A 21794-nucleotide genomic window follows, 5' to 3' on the forward strand; every position below is an offset into this window, starting at 1 on the left:
TATAACCTGATAAATAGATCCTACCTTTAGAAGCTACTAATGGATTGGGTATGTGCAGGGACCAAATTTGATATTTAACGTTTTCTTTATCTTTGGAATAATTAGTAACAGGAGTTGTTATTTGGTTCACAGTCCATTCCTCTGTTTATCACGAGTTAGTAATTTGGAATATCTAACAAGTATTTGACCTCCTTTATTTCTAATCAACATATTTTACGTTTTTTAATTTTTTTTTTTTAATAATGTTCTTGGATGAATTCATCCAAAATATTTGTAATTCTATATCTAAATAAAGAAGAATTAATTCCACAAAAAATGGGTGAAAATTAATTAATAAAGAAAGCAAGTAAAATGACTCTTTTCCCCATTATATTTTATTTCAACGCCTTTTAATGATTTTTTAAAAATAGACCTTTTATTTTTTTCAAGTTCAACGAGAATTCAATATTTGATTTTGGAAAGTGAGATGTGTTTTAAAATAATTCATTCCTTTCATTATCGTAATTTAAATTGTGAATTTTATGTTATATGATGTGAAATTAAAAAATGTAGAAAATAATAGCAAAATTATAGAAAACCTCCCCTTTCAATTTTGTTTCAAAAAAAATCTTAATCAATTCTCTAAGATATATCTTTTTGGATGGTTCTTTCTTTAAAATGAGGGGATTATATTCATGGCAACGAGTGAATTAAAACTCAAATTATGTAGGTGGTATTCTAGCATTCTTATATTATATTTAACTTGACACGTACACCTACAGTATTGCATTAAATAATTTTACGCAACACCACAAAAAAAAAAAAAAAAAAAAAAAAAAAAAAAAAAAAAAAACTATTGTAATAATCATGATGTGATGACAAACAACAAACTTAGAGATGGAAATAGTAGGTGGGTGGTGGAGAATTTATTTTTCATCTCAAACATCTGGGTAGGTGAATTAAAAAAAAAAAAAAAAGAAATCAAACTAGAAATCGATCTCACAAAACAAGACGATGACTAATTATGCTTCACTTTTAAAGAAACATAACAAAATCATACTTGATTCCCGTATCTAAATTCAACCCAACAATAATATAACTTTTTTTTAGGTTAGTTTTTAGAGGGTTGGGATAAAGGATTACAACTATAAAGTTTATATTTTTAGAGCTTATTTAGAATTATTATTGTAATCTTTTAAATGCTAATAATCCATTAATATTAATTTTGAGGATCAGAGTATTTTTGAAATTTTAGAATGTTTTAAAATAAAATTTTAACATTTTTAATAAAAAAAAGTTTAATATTTTTTAAAGTTGAGAGTTATATATATATATATATATATATATATATATATAAAGATTTAGTATTTAATTTAATTTAATTTTTTTTTTTTTTTTTGGAAGTTTGTGAGTAGTTATCCCAAACAATCAGGAATTTGCCCGCCGAGTCACCGCGGAATTCGCACAGAGATTAGCCCCACGTGAAATCCACATGTCCGTAGGTAAATGTGCCACGTCTAAGGTACCTGTGGGGCCCAGTGGCTATCTGCCAATATAGAAGATTCTTTTTGGTTGGAATCTTAATTTTATAAACCGGGAATTAAAAATAAGAAAGATTCTAAAATTTATTTGATTTGGAAAATTAATGGTTAAAAAAAAAAAAAACTAAAACTAAAACAAAAACAGAAAAACAAAGGAGGAAAGGTGATAGAACACGAGACCTCCATCTGAAAATTCTCAAATCCGAACCTTTCTCCCGACATCGAAAGCTTCGGATTTGGGACTTGATACGATTCCTAACATTGAAGGAATAGCGCGTTTGTATTATTCGAAGATCGAGTTAGGTTTTCCTGTGATCGGGCCATTTGATCCTGTTGTTCATTCATTGTTTTCAGTAAGTTTAAATTCATCCTGTTGCCCATTTTCACCGCTTTTCGTGATTTTGCGTCTTGTTTATGAAATGAATTTGGTTTGTACTTCTTTTGAGATGAGCATTATAACGCGATTAGTGAGCCATGAACTTGAATAGTTTGTGCTATTGCCTTTTTTTTTTTTTTTGCTACGATTCTTAGCTGCTAAGCGTCTCATTGGATTTCTGGTCTAGTAATCTCTCAATTATGTCAAAATGTTGTATCGATCTCTGTTGGGGTGTTCTTTTGGTTATACTTTATATATTCCGTTATCGAGGTAACCTTTGTAAATCTTGTTGAATCTATGTCCTGTTCTCCTTAATCCAAAACCTGCAGCATTAATATGATCTTCGTATCCGTTATCTTCATAGGATTACACTTGACTTTCAACTTTAGAGGATAGCTATTTGTTTTTCATTGCTTCTGATGGTGCTGTTCATACTTTCGAGGTTTCATTTTTTTACGTTTATCTTTCACGTTTTCAGGTGGTATGCGATTGTCTATCAATATTTTATTTGATTCCTTGGAAATGTGGTGGGGGTTTACATCTGTGATATTGAGATGTGAAAAGATTTTATAGTGAGTTACCACCTATAAATTGGTAATGTCATTACCAAGTTGGCTAAATTATTAAAATTTGGTTAATCATTTGATTTGGATTACATTTGGGCGGTAAGAAGCTGTCATTTGTCTTGAGCTAAATTTCTTGTTTCAGCCATTAGATGGTTTTCTTTTCATATCCGTGACCAAAAGGATGGATGAGGTCTGGGAAATTGGATTGTTGTTCCCTAGTTGGAACAGCAAGAACCCAACTGATCGTATTTTTGTTATTTCTTGCCTTAGTGCTGCCATCATTGGAATTTTTACCGTAGCCCTTACAGCCTTTCTATGGCAAAGAAATATCAATTTGAGTTGGATGAAAGCTATAGCCAGGTCGAAGAGAGACCCAAAGAAAGCTAATAAAGTTCCTGTAGCTGCACACTACTGGATTCTTGAATCTGTATCTCGTGGAAAGAATTTGAGTTGTTGTGCATGCTTAAAGTTTGTGTCCCCTTCACAGACTCTTGGTCCTACGGTCGCTTCAGATAGTTTTATTCACCGTTGCAACATTTGTGGTGCTGCAGCTCACCTAAACTGTTCTTCCAGTGCTCAAAAGGATTGCAAGTGTGTATCTATGATCGGCTTTGAGCATGTGATGCACCAATGGGCTGTTAGGTGGACTGAGATTACTGATCAATCTGATGAAGCCTCTTTCTGCAGTTACTGTGAAGAACCATGTAGTGGGTCTTTTCTTGGTGGTTCTCCAATATGGTGTTGCTTATGGTGCCAACGTCTAGTGCATGTCGATTGCCATAGTAGTATGTGTAATGAAACAGGTGATATTTGTGACTTAGGTTCATTTAGAAGGTTGATTCTGTCACCACTTTATGTCAAGGAGTCGATTAGGACGTCCTCTGGTGGATTTTTGAGTTCCATCACCCACGGAGCAAATGAGATTGCATCCTCGGTGCGTGCAAGTATAAGGAGTCAGGGGAAGAAGAACAAACATGGACGTAAATCATCTGTTTATACAGGAACAAGTGGTAGTACTTGTGGTCTGTCTACTGAAAGCACAGCTGATTCTCATCACACGGCTAATGGTTATAATGGAACTGAAAGAAACTGTAATGGTAGCAGAACTTCAGAGGTTCAGCATCAAAATGGTTATATAGATGACAAAAATGTTTCAAATCCAAACATGAAAAAATATTCTTCATTCAATCAGAAAGATGTATCCCATATAGTAGGAATGAACCTGAGATACGAGGTGATTGAGTTTCCTCCAGATTCACGTCCCTTGCTAGTACTTATAAACAAGAAAAGTGGAGCCCGTCGTGGAGATTCTCTCAAACAACGGTTAAACATTCTTTTGAATCCTGTCCAGGTATCGCTTTTTCACCACTCTATTATAGGAGGCTTTAACTTAGAAGTAGACTGTTGTATACTATAGCCTAGAATAATTTGTTCAAACTACTCTGTGCTCTTAGTTTGGTCCCTGGTGATAAATGTGGTAGATGGCATGCTTTGTGTGTAGCTTATACACAACTTCTATTTCTTTATGGCATTTGGTGGAAACTTGGAGCATATATATATATCTTGGTCTATCAAAATCTTTATTATGAGAAAGAAAAAATGTTTTAAATGTGTAGGGCAACTTAAATCTCTTGCGAATTCTATTTTCGTTGCAAGTGTTAATGATGTTCATGAGTTTAATGGTCATGGACTGTATGCTAATATTTCAGGTTTTTGAGTTGAGTTCTGAACAAGGGCCTGCATCTGGTCTTTGTTTATTCCGAAAGGTGCCACACTTCAAGATTCTTGTATGTGGGGGCGATGGAACTGTTGGTTGGGTTCTAGATTGTATAGACAAACAAAATTTTGTTTCACCTCCCCCAGTTGCTATTCTTCCTGCTGGAACAGGAAATGATCTCGCTAGAGTATTAAACTGGGGTGGTGGTTTGGGCTCAGTGGAGAGACAGGGAGGTCTTTGTACGGTCTTGCATCATGTAGAAAATGCTGCAGTGACCGTTCTTGACCGTTGGAAGGTGGCAATAGTGGATCAACATGGAAAGCAGCTCAAAGCTCCACAATTTATGAATAATTATCTTGGTATATGAATAAGTTTTACTGGTAATTCCTTTTTTTGTAATTAGGATAATTGATTGCATTCAGACCAACTTTAGGGCACATCTGAATTGTATGTCTCATCATCAGGGTTCTCCAATGGAACACACACATCTGTGTTTTTCCCTAATTTCTTTCATTTACTTATTTTTTACTTCATTATTACCAATTTGTCCCCAAATGCAGGAATTGGATGTGATGCGAAGGTTGCCCTTGACATACATAATTTGCGGGAGGAAAATCCAGAAAAATTTTATAACCAGGTGATGAAAATTGTAGGCTTGACAGATAACTTTGACTCCTCGAAAACAATCCATTACATAAGGTCATGCTGACCATAACTGCAATCATGCATGGCTACTATTACAACTTTTCAAAGTGTACGTTAGTTTTTTGAGAGAGCAAAGGCAGTTTGCTTTTTTGCGTTCTATATCTTGCATCATTAAATTTTGGACATTAGACTTGTGTCCTACTTCTTTTGTGCCAGAATGTGGAAATTTTTATGAGCATTTATTTTTATGTTGCCAAGAAACAAAGCTAAAATGGAGGGTGGTCATTTTATTGAGCCTGAGAGGATTTACTTGTCTGATAATTGATAAGTAAACTTAATTCATCATTTATTAAATGGTGCTCATAGACAGATTTTAAAATTGAAGTTGATTGGATACATTTTAGAGTTAGATTCATTAGATTATACCTGTATTAGATTATTTATAAATCATCCTAATGATTAGTACATGTATTAGGTAGATACATTATTTAATGTTTGGTACATGAATGGCTGTAGAGGATGTTCTAAAAGGCCTATAAAAGGACACTGTAGAGATTTCAAAACAACTCGACTTAAGAAGTGAAATCATCTCTTCCTCCAGAAAAGACAGGTTTAGTGTGGAGAGAATTCTGCCCCCCATTCCATAAAATTTTAAGTTGCTCCAACAGAGTGGTATTAGAATTGACAATGTCAAATTTTAGGAAGATGTCACTGGGTGGTGTACTGCTACCACGTCTGCTGAAATCAAATTACAACAACTGGAACATTCAGATTTGAGTCTTGCTCAGAGCTCAAGATGTGTGGGACGTGGTTGTGGGCAGTTACATTGAATCGGAGCAAATAAAAAACATGACAGTAAATGATATTATGACGCAAAAACAAGTACGGATGAAGGATAAGACTGTGTTGTACCTATTATTCCAAGTGGTTTATGAGTCCTATTTTGAGAAGATAGCAAGTGCAACAACATCCAAAAAGGCATGGGACACGTTGGAAAAAGTTTCTAGGGAGTTTATCGAGTAAAGCAAGTATGACTCCCAACACTACGTAGTGAATTAGAGGTGATGAAGATGAAGGAGTTGGGAAGGCATATCTAACTACATCACACATGTACAAACTGTGGTGAATCAACTCAAGAGCAATGGTGAAACTCTCAAGGAGTCGCGGGTTGTGGAGAAAATTTTGTGGTCATTAACCGACAAATTCAAAAATGTTGTGTGCGCCATTGAGGAGTCGAAGGATATAGAAGATCTAATTGTTGATGATCTTGCTAGAACGCTAGAGGCACACGAGCAACGCAAGAAGAGGAAGAATGAGTCACCGGAGGAAGCGTAACATGCCAAGGCGACCATCAAAGACGAAAAGGTGCTTTACACAAAACTCTCGGGGCAGTGGAGGTCGAAACAACGGTCGTGGTTTTGGAGGCTGCAGTCGAGGTGAATTCTGTGAGAAGAAGGGGCAGTCGAGCCAACAAAAATATCTAGGTAGGGGACGTGGTCGTGGAAGAATAGCCAGACAAATAATTTGAGTGTCGAGTGCTACAAGCATGGGCACTATGCAAAAGAGTGCAAATCAAATCCCGTCCTATAATTGTGGGAAATATGGACACTACGCAAATGAGTGTAATGCTGAGAAAAGGGCTGAAGAATGTTGCTTATAAAAATGTTGCTTGTGACGATAACACAACATGGTATCTTGATACTGGGGCTAGCAACCACATGTGTGGGTACAAACACTTCCTCAAAGAGATGCGAGAAGTTAAAAGTGGACATGTATCGTTCGAAGATGCATCAAAGATTCACGTTAAAGGCAAAGACACAATATTTTATTTACAAGCAAATGATGCGGAATGTTCAATCGAGGATGTGTATTACGTATCTGATCTGAAAAGCAACATTTTAAGATTGGGGCAACATTTTAAGATTGGGGCAACATTTTAAGATTGGGGCAACTCATGGAGAAGGGATACGCAATATCCATGAAAGTTTGGTTGCTACAATTGAAGGATAGTGAAAGGCGTTTGGAAGCTGAAGTCGAAATGATAAAAAATTGCATGTACAACCTAAATTTGTGTAACGGACGGGAGAAGTGTCTACAAGTCGACATAGAGGATAAGTCGTCATTATGGCATCAGAGGTTTGGTCATCTCCATTTTGGCAGCCTGAAGGAGTTGGCGATGGTGCATGGACTACCGAATATGGATTATACTACTAAGTTTTGCGAAGGTGATTTACTCGGCAAGCAAGCATGGATTTCATTTTCGAAGGAGGCGGAATATTGTACGAAGAATACTAAAGGCTATAAGATGTTTGATCCAATAGAGATGAAGGTGATGGTCAGTTAAGATATGAAGGTGAACGAGTCTAGTTCATGGGATTGGGAAAAATCCACTGAGAGTTGGAGAAAAAGAATCATTTGTGCCAACTAATACTCCATCAAATTCATTGACGAGGACGAGCCTAGACATCTGAGGATGTGCACTATGGAAGATTTGCATGACTCGACAAGTGAAGTATATTTAATTTGTTTTTTAACAGATGCTAAATAAGTCACTTTTGAAGAAGCTATACAAGATGAGAAGAAAGTAGTCATGGATGAAGAAATAATAGCTATCAAGCGAAATCAGTTGGTTGAATTGCCAAAAGGAAATCAACTCATTGAAGTAAAGTGGGTATATAAGAAAAAGATGAATGCTCAAAGTAGAATAGAGCGCTACCAGGCGAGACTCGATGCAAAGGGGTATCAACAAAAGGCAGGGATAGACTATGGTGAAGATAAGACGTCTACTCAGCATGAAGAATGGAGGAGAATTAAGTTTAAGGAGGGGTGTTGATAAGTAAACTTAATTCATCAATAACTAAATGGGTGCACATGGACAGATTTAAAAAATGAAGTTTATTGGATACATTTTAGAGTGGGATTTATTAGTTTATACATGTATTAGATTCATGACATGATTAGTATATGTATTAGGTAAATTTATTATTTAATATTTGGTACATAAATGATCATGGAGGATGTTTCAAAATGCCTATATAAGGACACTATGTAGAGATTCCAAAATAACTCAACTTAAGAAGTGAAAACATCTCTTCCTCCAGAAAAGGAAAGATTTGAGTGTTGAGAGAATTCTGTCCCCCTTTCCATAAAATTTTACGTTGCTCCAACAATAATGATTTTGTTCGGATAATTCTATAGCTCAGTTGTGTGCATATTAATCTAGTTCTGATATTTTTCTTCCCCGTCTTCAAGTGCACTACTTTTTAGCAAATTCATCAATGATCTAATACACACTTGTTAATACTACTCTATGTAACTTATGTATTGAATAAGATGACCACTTCTGTTAGAGATATAATCGATTCTCAATATTTTTCTTTCTGTTGCATTATACCTTTTTCCTTTTATAAATGACGTCTGTTCATTTATTTTACCAATTCTTAAATGATGCCCATAAACAGATATCTTCTGAGCACAATAACTTTGCCCGTGTATTTTTTAGTGGTTGGCTTGCCCATGCTTGCACGCTTTCTCAATGAGGTTAAGTCAGTTTTGTGCAGGTTGCAAAATGATAATCAGCTCGTATGCATTAAACTTTATCATTTCTTTTTATTGAAATGAAACTTTTATCTTTATGGTTCTGTATTTGTCTACATTTGCAGAAGGTTTTGCTAGTTGTTGCTTCTTTGGTGTATTTGATCTTAGGCTATTTGAGTAGTTCATATCACTTAGCTGAATCTATTAACATGACTGCAGTTTATGAACAAAGTTCTATATGCAAGAGAAGGAGCCAGGAGCATAATGGATAGGTCATTTGCAGATATTCCATGGCAAGTTCGGGTGGAAGTGGATGGTGTAGAGGTAGAGGTTCCTGAGGTAATAACTTAACTTTGAAGTCATTGGTTCTGAAACATTACTTAATTGTAACTGTATTCATTACTAAAAGTTGTGGGCTAATGTTCAGTAGCATGATGAAACATTTTATGTATGAGTGTGAATTCTTCTAATGGTTTAGTGGTTGGAGATTTTTCGTTCACACGTATTAATACATACTTTTCTGTATATGATGATCTAGTCCTGAACTTTCATTTAATTGAGTCGATTGATCGAACCTTTAGTTTGAATATCTACAGGATGCAGAAGGTGTGCTTGTTACGAACATTGGAAGCTACATGGGCGGTGTGGATCTTTGGCATAATGAGGATGAAACTTCTGATAATTTTGATCCGCAGTCCATGCATGATAAAGAACTGGAGGTTGTCAGCATATCTGGAACCTGGCACCTCGGGAAGCTACAGGTACACAGTAATTCAAATCAATTGTTCTGTTCCCGATTCCCCACATCTTATCATGCCGTTTGCTAAAAATATCAGTTCAAATTTGGTGGATCTAAGTAGGATGAATCTATTTCCAGCCTTCACGTGTAATGATGCCTTCTCATGTTTTTTGCTGCTATGCTCTCTAATGGGTTAGCTTTAAGACTTTAGTGGGTTTTTAATTATGGGTGGGTTTTGTAGTTTTATTGTTTAATTCTAAATAAAAATCATTAGGCTGGGATTTGCATGCTTCAGTTTTAAGCTCGAAGCTGAAAGTCAGTAGCCATGTAACTTCTTGACTTCTATTAGACTTAATAGAACTAAGGTTAAAAAACAAAAGTCCCAAACTTTAGTATGCAATGAACCATTTAGTTCTGGTACTTTCTGGACTTGAGTATGTAACCATTTAGTCCCAATATGAAAAATTCCATCAAATTAAATGTCAATTTTAATTATTGTTTTGTAACAATTTAGTTTTTTTTTTTATAGTTTAAAAACACTCTAGTCTACCTATTAAAGAAATTTCATTAAATCATTACAAATTTGAAGTATAAGGACCAAATTGTTACAAAATTGATATAACATAGTTAAAAGGAGAAAATTGTTAATTTGGGACCTAGGAAAATGGATGGTTAAATCATGCAAATCTTCTTAGTGTTAGGTCATGTATCAATCCTAGATCACATGTTACGGATCTCATATTTAGTCGTAAAGGGACAATTCTGAGTTGCCGTGGAGTTGGGTCAAGGGACAAGGGTCATCCTTAAGAGTTGTGTTGCAACTTCCTTGTTTATATGAAACAGGTGGGTCTTTCACGAGCTAGAAGACTTGCACAGGGCAAGTCGATTAAGATACAATTGTGTGCGGCATTGCCTGTTCAAATTGATGGAGAGCCTTGGTTTCAGAACCCGTGTACTCTAGTCATATCCCACCATGGACAGGTCTTCCTCTTATTACTCTCTTTTCATCTCTCTTCATTGAAAAAGATCTTTATTACGAGCCAGTTACTTGTGCACAGTCACATGAAAAACCTCATTTTCTCCCTGTGATTTAAGAACAAAATTATGCATGATGTTATTTTGTGATAAAAAAAACAGTCATGCATGATATTATTTTTATTGTTAATACAAGTAGCACATGACGTTTCTTGAATTGCAATCCATGACGTGTTGTGAATAGAATAGAAGACATGTAAAAACAGTTAGAAATTGTGGAGCATTTATTGTTATGCTTCTCCCGAGAATCTGAAATATATTAAGCCTAGTCACTTTCAAACATTTGATTTCACCGAATTGGCTTTTGGTGGATATACCGGTTTTCTTAATCTACCTATGTTGATGATCTGTTTATGTTGTGAGCAGAGGCTTGTTCTCAAAATTTTCATTTACAATTTAGGTTTAGCACCATGATCTAATACTTGTTTAATTTGCTTCAAAGTACTGTCTTCAAGCTCCATAATAATATTCACAATTCAGGTAAAAACATCTCCTTAAAATAATGTGTATGAAACGTGCCCAGATAAGTTATGCATGCAGCCGTCCATGTAAGAGAATTTCATGCGTATTTTAAATTTTGGCATGTAGGCCTTCATGTTGAAAAAGGCAATTGAGGAGCCTCTGGGCCACGCAGCTGCAATAATGACTGATGTTCTGGAGAGTGCTGAATCTAATAATGTAATTAATACTTCACAAAAGCGAGTACTCCTCCAAGAAATGGCAATAAGGCTAACTTGAAAGTTTGTTTTTAGTCATTCCTGTTATGATCAGGGCTTTGAGTACGAATCATATATTTTTAGCTTTTTATGCCACCCTTCACATCTCTCCATAGAGGTGGAGGGAAGATCTTGTGGCTATTCTTTTGTTTTGTTTTGTTTTTCCATTATGTTTTCCCATGATGGGTTATAGCTGAGGCATGATTGTATATCAACGATATCTGTTATATCAATATATTGATATGCATAGAGTTTCCTTGTATGCTCATTATCAAGTTTTTCTTTGCCCTTCCGAATTATTTCCACCCCACATGGTCAAGATTGATCAATATGTTGTATTTCCTTTATATGTTTTGCATTGTGTTGTGTATATTTACTGTTTATATCGGTATAGGACTTTGTTTTTAGATTCAAGTTGGTATTAGAGTAGAAAAACTCTAATTTTTAAAATCTCCAAATCTAACTACGAAAACTTTAGGGGTGTTCTAATAATTCGAGAACTCAACCAGTCTGAACTATTCAACCCAGATCATGAAATATTGATTTGAGTTAGTTATTTATTTCGATTTGGGTTGAATTGAATGTTTGAAAAATCGAAAATTTGAGTAAATTTGAGTCGGTTTGCAAGTTGACATTGATCACAACCTAAAAATAGTGTTACAACCTAAATATTAGAACTAGTGCGTCGTAACTTGTGAATGTTTGATAATATTTGAACTTTACGAAATTTTAGTTATTAATGTAACATGCATTGTAGATAAGTATAATTTTTTTTTAATCCAATCTAACTAAAAAATAAAGGGTCGTGTTGGGTCGGGCTATAAACTCTAACTAATTGTTCGGATCATTAACTCAATCAGTACACCTCTATGGTCACTTTTTGATGGTGCATTCTACCTGAGGCAAGTGCATTTGAGTTTGTAATCGATGTTCTTCCCGTTCAGTCATCTTAGTTGGTTTAAATTTCTGATTTGGTTTAGGATCCAATTGAGTTTAATTTTTGGTTTGGTTTGAAAACTGGTTTGTCTGGTTTGAACATTTCCTTTTCTAACCAAGTTACTTGCATGTCTTCCGCATTGGAACAAATTGATCAAACTCCCCACAATTGCTATCAAACTCATACAATCAGCTTAAAAAGCTTGCTTTAACATTGAACTTTCAGCAACACCACCAAAAAACTGCTACCCTTTGCTCATTATTTAGAATTTGTCCTTGTAGAAACTGATCCAACTCTAAGATTTGTACTCAAAATCTTCATGATAACAGTCTGTGGGAGCTTTTCTCTCCAAACAAATCTGCTCTGTCCAATCAAACATAGATAAGTAAAGATAGGGTTGAAAGCAGTGAAGTTTCAAGGATTGTGTGCCTAATTAGCCACTAATTTAGTGGTTTGGCTCAGTTTCCAAGTGGAAATGGGATTCATATTCATGTTCTTCTCACACACACTGTGCTAAGTTTTCATCCATCAATTACATGGTTGAAGAAATTGAATATGATTTGATTTTAGATGCTCCATTGAGTTGTTAATTAGACTAAGAAATGGTAAAGTTTATGAGTTGAATATGGTTCCATATTCCTTTTCTTTCACTAAACTATGCTCAAAATGGCTCCATATTTCTTAGCATTATAATTACAACTACTCTAAAGAGCTTTGAATAATGCTATTTTGTTCCTCTCCCTATGGAACTTTACTTCAAATACCATACATCTTTGTGCAGTTGATTTTGAGGAACCCATTTGCAGCCATGAATAGACTCGTATGATTTAATTTAAACTCCATTCGCAACAAATATGGAGATAAAAACATAAAATGTGAGATGCCACGTTGGTTGGAGAGGAGAACAAAACATCCTTTACAAGGGTGTGAAAACCTCTCCCTAACATATACGTTTTAAAACCTTGAGGGGGAAGCCTAAAAAGAAAAGTTCAAAGAAGACGAGATCTGTTAGTAACATATATGTTTTAAAACCTCGAGGGAAAGCCTAGAATGATTTTTTTTTTTTTTTTAAACTCAAATAGTAAGTGGGAGCAAGAATATTTAACCTTTACTCAAATTTTTAATATCGTTGACTTGTAAAGAAAAACGAGCGAGTTATGAAAGCATAAAGCGAAAGTTGAGAGCGGGAAAAGAAGTTTACGATCCGTAGACCTTCTACCTCCACGCGGCATTGCTCCGTCAGGCTTTCGTCCATTGCGGATCTCATCTAAGTATATATTGATGTTTATAATAAAGATAAGGATGGAAGTGCCAGTCCACAGTATATCAATACAATAGTTGCCACTTTGATGAGTATCACTTTTGAAACCCAATTTCATTTACTCTAAAGTCAACCCTCTAAAAAATAATAATAATAATATAATCATATATATATATATATATATATATATATATATAATTTTTGAAAAATAGAAAAATTGAAAAATTTTGGATTAATTTATGGGTTGACATTTTTTATTGGGTCAATGAGATCCATTCGACCAACCCAAAAATAGGGTTAAAACCCCATTCAATCTTATCCTACTTTTAATATTATTATGAAAATTAAGAATATTTGACTTTGTAATTTGTAATCATGATGCATTGTGACTTGTAAATGTTTGATATTCATGAGATTAATATGCATCGAAGATAGGTAAGAATTTTTTTAAAAATAATTATAAAAAAAAAAAAAAAAAAAACTCGACAACCCAGCTCAACTCAACCTAAGTTGGTTGGGTTGGTGACCCAAACAACCCAAATAGAGTTTATATTCCACGACAACCCAACTGTGAAGTAGGTTGAATTATGAATTCTATCCAAGTTGTTCAGATTAACATTCCAACAAATTGAAAAAAGAATTCTACCGCTCAACTCGAGTCAACTCGTATACACCCATGAGTTAAACTCGAAAATGGAAAAGAGAAAAAAGACTTGCTAACCCAATATGAATTTTAAAATTAAAATTTATACATTTGTTTTATAATCTCTAAAATAATTTTTTAACATAGTTCAAACGTCTCCATTTCATTTTAGTTTTGGTAATAAATTTTAAATTAATCCTTAAGAATTAATTTTTATTGAAATTATTTAAATAAGAACAATAATTTTCCATGTGAATATATTTCTAAAATTTACTTTTTAAAAAATACTAATATGTGACCAAATAAATGAATTATACATCAATGAATTAGAACCACATCCAAATAATAGTGATCCCGAGGATAAGATGACTAAGAAAAGCTCAAAAGAATTAAAAATTACTATTTGCACATTTCTTTTGATGGTTCAATCATAGTCATCTCGAGAATTTTTCTAAAATGCATGAGTGAGGACAAAACATGTTAGAATGACTCATGTTAGTCTGCGAAGTTAAAAACGAGGAGTAAACAACGTGATCATGTCGCAGGAAATACAAAGAAATGTCGAGGCACACAAGTGCTTAATCTTGAGCCTGAGTCCTTATAGTATTTTTTTTTTTTTAAAAATGTTAATAACAAATTAATTATAAGATCTAATTAGATGATATTTTAGTGTAGAAATTAGGATTAATTGGAGAGAGAATTAGTACATTTAGAAGAGAGAGAAAGATGGGCACTTTGCATCCCAAAAGGCAAGGTGCTTTCCATGTTCAATCTTGTGATATTGCATCTTCAAGTTCCCTAAGCAAACATTGATTATTCAGCCCACAGAAATTGAAAAACTGGTCCAACAAAACTCAACAGGCATGGATGTATCACTTTCTAGTCTATGTTGTTTATGATTAAATCATACGAACAAATAAGATTCATGTTCGAGTCAGCTTGCATGTACCTCACCAGCATAGTTTAACTAATTAATACACACGCCCAGAGGAGGTTAGATTTACTCCATGTGAAACAAAAATGGTGCAACTCATATCAGCTTACGACATGAATGAGATAAAATCGATCCACAATACGTAACGGATGACCCAAGTTGAAGCATACAAGTTGACAATAGTCTTATCCATCAAACCCAAGTAAAGATATGTAATCAACATTGATAGAATGGCGTACTGTGAAACAATATTAAACTGGTCCATTAGAGATCAGTGATTTTGGTACAAAAAGAGGAAGAGATAAGTCCAAAAATGATGAAGAACAGGCCCACACAGAGACACAACAATAGAAGCAATTGGCTTATAAGCAGGACAAAGGTTGGGGTGGGGGCATTGGATTTGTGGGTGACTTTGAGTTTGCTTTCTTCTTATTTACCCTTCTCTTTAGCTTTGGTTTCTTGCATGGATTTCTCCTCTCAACATAGCCATGCCTAACCTTAGCTTACTTTCTTCGTTGTTCATCGCCATCATTAGCAATAAAGGTAGCAGCACCTCCGCAAACTTCGAACATTTTTCTCTCTTTTATTTTTCATCCCTTAAAACTTTCAACTGCCCAACAGAAGCATTCCTTTTCCACTTTTTGTGCATCAGATCCTCTTCTTTCTCCATGACTAGAATTCATCAAATCTGAGATGGGTTTTGTGTCATCAGATCACACAAAAGATAAGATCAAGCTGGAGTTTACTACTTTACTCACTAAATTTGAGCTCCCCACTTTGATTATTTCATCTGGGTCGTCTTGTTCTTCTTTGTTTTCTTTCTATTTCTGAGTTTTGGTTGGATTTTGGATCTCTTTCTGCTTCTTCCTTCCTTCAATTCTAGTTCTTGTTTATGGAGGGTGATCGAGAGTTCAAACACTTGTGCAAGTTATGCAACAGGAGCTTCCCTTGTGGGAGATCTTTGGGAGGTCACATGAGGTCCCATTTGATCGAAAGTCAAGCTGAAACTGGTGAGAATCTTAAGAAAATGAAACTGGTGGATAAGTTTCTAGGAGGTGGCGTTTCTGATGGTTATAGTCTAAGAAAGAATCCCAAAAAGACTTGCAGGCTTGCTGAATTCAGTGCTGAGGACAGGTTTTGCAGAGAATGTGGTAAGAGCTTTCAGTCATGGAAGGCCCTGTTTGGGCACATGAAATGCCACTCCATAGAAACTGAGAGAGTGTCTAGTAATTTGGAGTTTGAGGGCCACTCAGATGATGATCATGGTAATACATCTAGGAGGAAAACAAGGTACATGGCTGCTGAAACTGATTCTTCATCCGTTTCTGATCACAATGATCAAGAACAAGAAGAGGTGGCTTTGTGTTTAATGATGCTTTCTAGAGACGTTGGTGGGTTTTATTCAACCACCGCTGAGTCTTTGCTCCCAAAAACTCACTTCCCCAAAGTTGTTCAAGCAATTCCTTCTGTATGTATGGGAAGTAAGATGGTGAAACTCAAAGAATTCCATAGCAGAATGGATTCTGGGTATCTCAAATTTGAAAGAACAAACTCAGAATTCAGTGCTTATATTGTGAAGATGAACAAGAACAATGAAAAATATGGGTCAAGTTCTAACAATCAAACCGAGTTGAACCCACCTCAGTTCATGTCAAGTAGGTTCAATTCAGATCAGAGGAAGCTTCAGGAGCTTTCTAATGGGGAATTAAGGTCAAATTCGTTTAAAAGATCATCACCTAATGAACTAAACTCAGAAGGCTACAAAAGCAGAGTAAAGAGAAGCAAATTTCAGTGTAATTCTTGCCATAAGGTGTTTCACTCATATCAAGCACTTGGTGGGCATAGAGCCAGCCACAAGAAAGCCAAAGGATGCTTAGCTTCATCGAAGACAGAAAGCAGTGAAAACAGCATCGAAACAGAAATTTCAATCGACCCAACTTTTGAAAGTAAGCCCAGAGCCACAGTTTATGAAATGGAAAATCAGCAGGAACCAGAGATTCATATGGGGTATGAGAAAAAGAACAGAAAGCATCATCAATGTTCAATTTGCTTCAGAATCTTTAGTTCAGGCCAAGCTTTAGGCGGCCATAAGAGGTCCCATTTGATAAGTGGGTCGGAACCCAGAAACAAAATGCCACAACAAACCACACCGATTCGAAACCCAGAGCCGGAGTTGAGAGACTACCTGGATCTGAACCTCCCAGCGCCAATCGACGAAGAGGGCAGCAGCAACCATTTGAGCACAATCGAGCCATGGTGGGTCGGTGGGAGCCAATCGCACGAGCCGCCATTAGTGGGTTTGATTTGATTAGGGTCCACCTTCGTTGCTTGCGGCTTCGGGCACTGTACAGTACAGCCCTTTTGCCTTTCTATATGATTCATTGATTCTTTCCGGATTTGGGAATCGAAGTGATAGTCTTCTGAATCAATATATGACGGTTTTGTTATAATCTGTGAGATAACAACAGTCTACAAACCTGAATCTATCAGTTGTTTTTCTTCTTTTTATTATGTGGATTATGAAGTTTACCTGGGATCGAAGGTGCAATTTTGTTTGTAAGAGGCCAAATTTACATGAATTTGTAAGATTTTGAAAGGCCAAAAAGAAAAAAAAAAAAAAAGTCGAATCATATGAGCTTAAATGGGGGTTTAGTGAGTTGCCATTGAATGTCATATCCCACATCTCCATTTTGGGTGCCTTCTTTTTTCTTGAATTTTCTATATCTATCCACACACACTTCGATGGGAGAAGGAAATAGCTCACCCACTAGAGAGAATCCTTTCAATATCTTGTTCCAAATTAATAAAGCTACACTAAATTTTATATTTTATAAACGGCAACAACCCAAAGTTTCCACATCACATAGTCGCTGTTATCGTCTTATACTTATTTATAATACGGAAATATAACTCTCACATGAACATCATATATAATAAAAAATGCAACATATATTTGCATTTTGTATTTATTATTATTAATTCTCTCCAATCAAAAAATATATATTTAGATTATCTCTATTTAAACTTCTAAATTTATTTTAATCTTGGGTACAAATTTATATCTAACTGTAACAACCTAAAATAATGATAATATGTATTTTGTATTTATTTGTTGTGTTTAATAATAATAAATAAATAAATAAATAAATAAAATGAAATCGAAGCAGCTGCGTCAAGCAGCTGCTGTAAAGGGGGATGAGAGGCGACGGACGCGTAGGCTGGAGGCGTGGGATTGATGAATGGATTAGTAGAGGGTGTGGAAGCGTATTAGGCCTTGATTAGGCTTTAAAAAGAAAGAAAAACGAAGAATAGCAATTAGGGAATAACTCAGAAAACGCAAGGAAGAAGAATAAGCACGTGCACTACACGCAGGCGCGTGAGCGCCGCGACTGGGTGTGCGACTGGGCGTGCTCCTGGCGCGTGGGACAGACACACCGATGATGTGAGGGCGCGTGAGAGCGCGGGAAGCATCATTTCGGTTCCCGGTTTGTCCCGTTCGATTTGTTTTGACCTGTTCTACCTAGATTGACCTATACTTACTTTGAAAACGGTGAAATATAGGTCTAACTAGAAGGAATTGTGTTGAAATACCCTATTAAATGTACAATCAAGAGAGAAAGGGATTCGAAACCAGGTAAGTAGCATATCGATCTTTGAACTAGTTCTTAACTTGTTTTACAAAATGTGAGTATGTTGTTTACTTGATTAAGAGCTTAGTATATTATGATGAGCTTTGGTGATATTGAGTGTTTATTGTATATTGTGACTGCTTGCCTGTGATGTAAGCATGATATAAATGATTGTCAGAATGTTTTATGTGTTGAACATGATACATGTATGAAAGCATGCAGTAACTGTGAGTATATTATGCATGTTAATGGAAAGGTTATGACTCTAGGATATGCTTATTGGTTGTTGAGCTATGACTTATTTATACGAGTATGATAGTCTACTAATTCCCGCGGAGTTCCTGGCCAACGCGCTGTGTGCTAAGTCAGGGAGCATGAGTACTCCTGACCGTTGGAATATGAGATAAACAGGCCGCCAGAGAAATTAGTAGACGGGCCGTATTTGACCGAGAGCGAGTCTTACATACGAGAACGAAAATTCTAGATAAGCATATCAAAAGAGAGTCAGTAACCTAAGCTGGAGGTAGCTGAGATACCTCATTAATGAATAGATGACCCTAGTAAGAGAAACTAGGAGTCAATGACGAATAAAATTTAAAAACACCTGGAAAGATTAGTTATGAATTCATGAAAGATAAAGTTGGCTACTTACTGGGTAATTTAATTACTCATCAAAATTATTTTTAACTTTTCTTTCCAGATTTAGTTAATGCAGGCCAACCGAGGACGAGGACGAGATCAGCGGGCTAGAGACTATTTGGGAATCTATATTTGTGTCTGTTTTGTGTACTTATGCTTTCGCTGTCAAGAATCTACTTCGGTTGTTTTAAGTTTAAATAGCACTGGTTTTAAATGTTTTACTTGATGTTTTTTGAAATATTTTTTTGAAATTTATCATTGGTTGGCGGAGTTTATTATCAAGGTCAGTGGTAACTCCTGTGAATCGCGTTGACGATGAGCGGGTGTTACACTAACCATGATAATTTGTGGTACTTTTTAGGAAAATATATTAGGCATGATTTAATTATAATTATAAAAATTAAAATACATGTCTTAACTAAATAAATTATGAATTTCAATCTTTTTACTCAAAATATATATCTAAATTGGTAGAAGTCGTAAGGACCCTAATAGATTAAATATTAATTAATTAATTAAGCAATAACCTAGAAGCTAAAAAGGCAGTTTTCAAATGTTTAGGGAAGCCTCCAAATAATAATTTGGCATGTTGGATGATGTTTTTGATTTAATTAAGCACTAAACATTATGAAAATGGACTTAATTATTTCATTAATTTGTTGAAGTATTGCATGTGGGTGGGCAAAGGAAGTGGGGATGTCCAAATTAATTATATTGGTACATTATTTGGGTACCAAATTATTATTTTTTTTTTTCACCTTAATCAATTAATTACTCTTAATGGGTAATTATGAATTCAATTTTTTTTTTTTTTTTTTTTTTTTTGCATATGGTGGGATCAAGCAAGTGGCATGGTTTGGTTATATCATATTATTCTTTTTTTTTTTGGGTTACCAAATAATTAGGATAAAAATAGCATGGGTTGGTTGTTTTGTAAAATTTTGATAATATAGCAAGCATCTCATATAGTTTATTTTATTGTTTTTGGGAAATAAAAAAAATAATAAAAAAAAGTTAATTTGAAATTTGGAGGAGTAACGATGAATTTGAGCATAAATCAATTAGTTACAGACATATATTATGAGGGTGTATATATGTTTGGTTGGGTAAATTTTTTGGACCAACTTCATGAAGGGAATGAACTCCTCATCCACGTAGTGGGAAGATTGGGAACCGTTTTGATTTTTATTATAAATTAAAAAAAAAAAAAAGCAATAAATACGAGAGTAAAAACTCTACTCTGTAGAAATCATAGCTTGCAAATCCTTGAAGTTTTCCAACTATGCAAAAACTCTTCAACTTTCCACAAGATCTTAAGATCGAAGCTTATGAGAGCCTCTGGAAAGAAAATCCCTAAAGAATTGGAGAAGAATAGTTTTGAGAATTTTCTGTTGATGTAATTTTATTCTCCAGAGAAAATGGGAGAGATTGGTATATTTTGGCTCGATGTGAAAGTCTTATTTACAGAAACTCTTCGAAAATCTTTACAAAATAATATATTTACATATTTAATATATTAGATATAATACCTCATACAAATCAGAGATGTTATAAGATATTCTAATATATATATTTAATTAATTTGAATCATCTTAATATATATTTAATTAATTTGAATCTCATTCAAATTTTAAATATATTTATACATTAATTGATTTAATATTTAATTATATCAAATACAATAAATATATTTTGTTTTTTAATATAGGTAATATATTAAATATTAATTTGAACACTTCAAAATTAATATTTTTTTTTTCAAATAAATTGAACTTTTAAGCGTTACTATAAGCTAGCGAGGGACCTTATGAACCTACAAATTATAAGCTGCAATGATATAAAATTAATTAATTAAACTGTTTAATTAATCAATTTCCATTCCTTAACTATAGGCCACTCAACTATAGAAGTAGAGTTAGGATAAATTATGTCCATTGATATAACCATTACAAACAAGTCGATCCTTCACGAGTGGTTCATAATTACAGCTGAGTCAAAATTCCATTTTATCCCTGTAATTACATCTTTCACATTAAGTACGACTAATTCTCTAGTGAACAATTTATTTATGATCCAATTATAAACAAAGTCCTCTCAGGCTAATGAGATGGTGGACCCCATTATTCGAGTCCCGAACTCAGTACCTAAGAGAACAACTCATCTACTTTCATTACATGGACTAGAGTGAATTCCATCTTATCATATTATGTTCCCGACTCCCTATTTGGTCAAGTCCCCAAAATGGTAGGCATATTGAATCGGCTAAAAGAGTCATTCTCACCCATGCCCTCACAGGTAGGAGTTCATAACTCACTCAGGATTATGATCGAGTCACATATGATCATCATGTGAAATATTAATCTTCTTAATTAACGGATTTATAATAAGAGATTAAATATTTCTTGGTCCAGTCTTATACAAACTCATTGTATAGAATACCCCCACCTACCTATGTTCAAATGAACGATTTGGATCAAATCATTTGTAATGATTACAAAGTGGGCCGTATCAATAGTGTTACCAAAATTCAATTTTTTAAAAATTCAACCCAATCTAAATTGAAGAAAGAAGAAAAAAAATCTAATCCCCGACCTTTAAAGAAATAATATTTTTGATAAAAAAAAAATTAATTATTAAATATTGTCAAATACTTGATTTTTTTTTATAAATAATTGTCCGTCATAATCAATTAAAGAGTTAATGGGGGAAAAAAGAAAAAAAGAGAGTAAAATTTGAATGTTTTGGGCCTTTGAACCGTATTCGAACTCTCAACCGGCCCAAATCAGTTCAATTCAATTCCACCATCATGGCAGATTAAAATCTCCGCCATTTTGTCGCTGGCAACGGCCCCGACCATTATTGGAAATCAAATCAGTTTTGATCAATTTTTGATTATTGGG

The 21794-nt window shown here is 34.6% G+C and overlaps 2 protein-coding genes across 3 annotated transcripts; both read left to right on the forward strand.

Moving 5' to 3' along the window:
- Positions 1–1646: 1646 nt before the first annotated feature.
- On the forward strand, positions 1647–11113 carry LOC111788621 (diacylglycerol kinase 1). Of its 2 annotated transcripts, none has more exons than XM_023669022.2 (8): positions 1647–1873; positions 2375–3813; positions 4172–4538; positions 4740–4816; positions 8581–8700; positions 8958–9122; positions 9944–10081; positions 10724–11113. In XM_023669022.2, exons 2-8 carry the CDS (start codon positions 2644–2646, stop codon positions 10871–10873), a joined length of 2187 nt encoding a protein of 728 aa, XP_023524790.2. In that variant the 5' UTR covers positions 1647–1873; positions 2375–2643; the 3' UTR covers positions 10874–11113. The 2 variants fall into 2 exon arrangements, with proteins under 2 accessions (XP_023524790.2, XP_086977615.1); XM_087121489.1 differs by having other exon boundaries at positions 2733–3813.
- A 4198-nt stretch (positions 11114–15311) lies between these two features.
- On the forward strand, positions 15312–17205 carry LOC111788434 (uncharacterized). The gene has a single exon (XM_023668771.2). The coding sequence runs from the start codon at positions 15519–15521 to the stop codon at positions 16932–16934; it is 1416 nt and encodes a 471-aa protein (XP_023524539.2). The 5' UTR covers positions 15312–15518; the 3' UTR covers positions 16935–17205.
- The last annotated feature ends 4589 nt before the right edge of the window (positions 17206–21794 follow it).

This window comes from Cucurbita pepo, chromosome 2 (genome assembly GCF_057944985.1).
Source record: "Cucurbita pepo subsp. pepo isolate OVF chromosome 2, ASM5794498v1, whole genome shotgun sequence".
In the NCBI taxonomy this organism is placed as follows: Eukaryota; Viridiplantae; Streptophyta; class Magnoliopsida; order Cucurbitales; family Cucurbitaceae; genus Cucurbita; species Cucurbita pepo.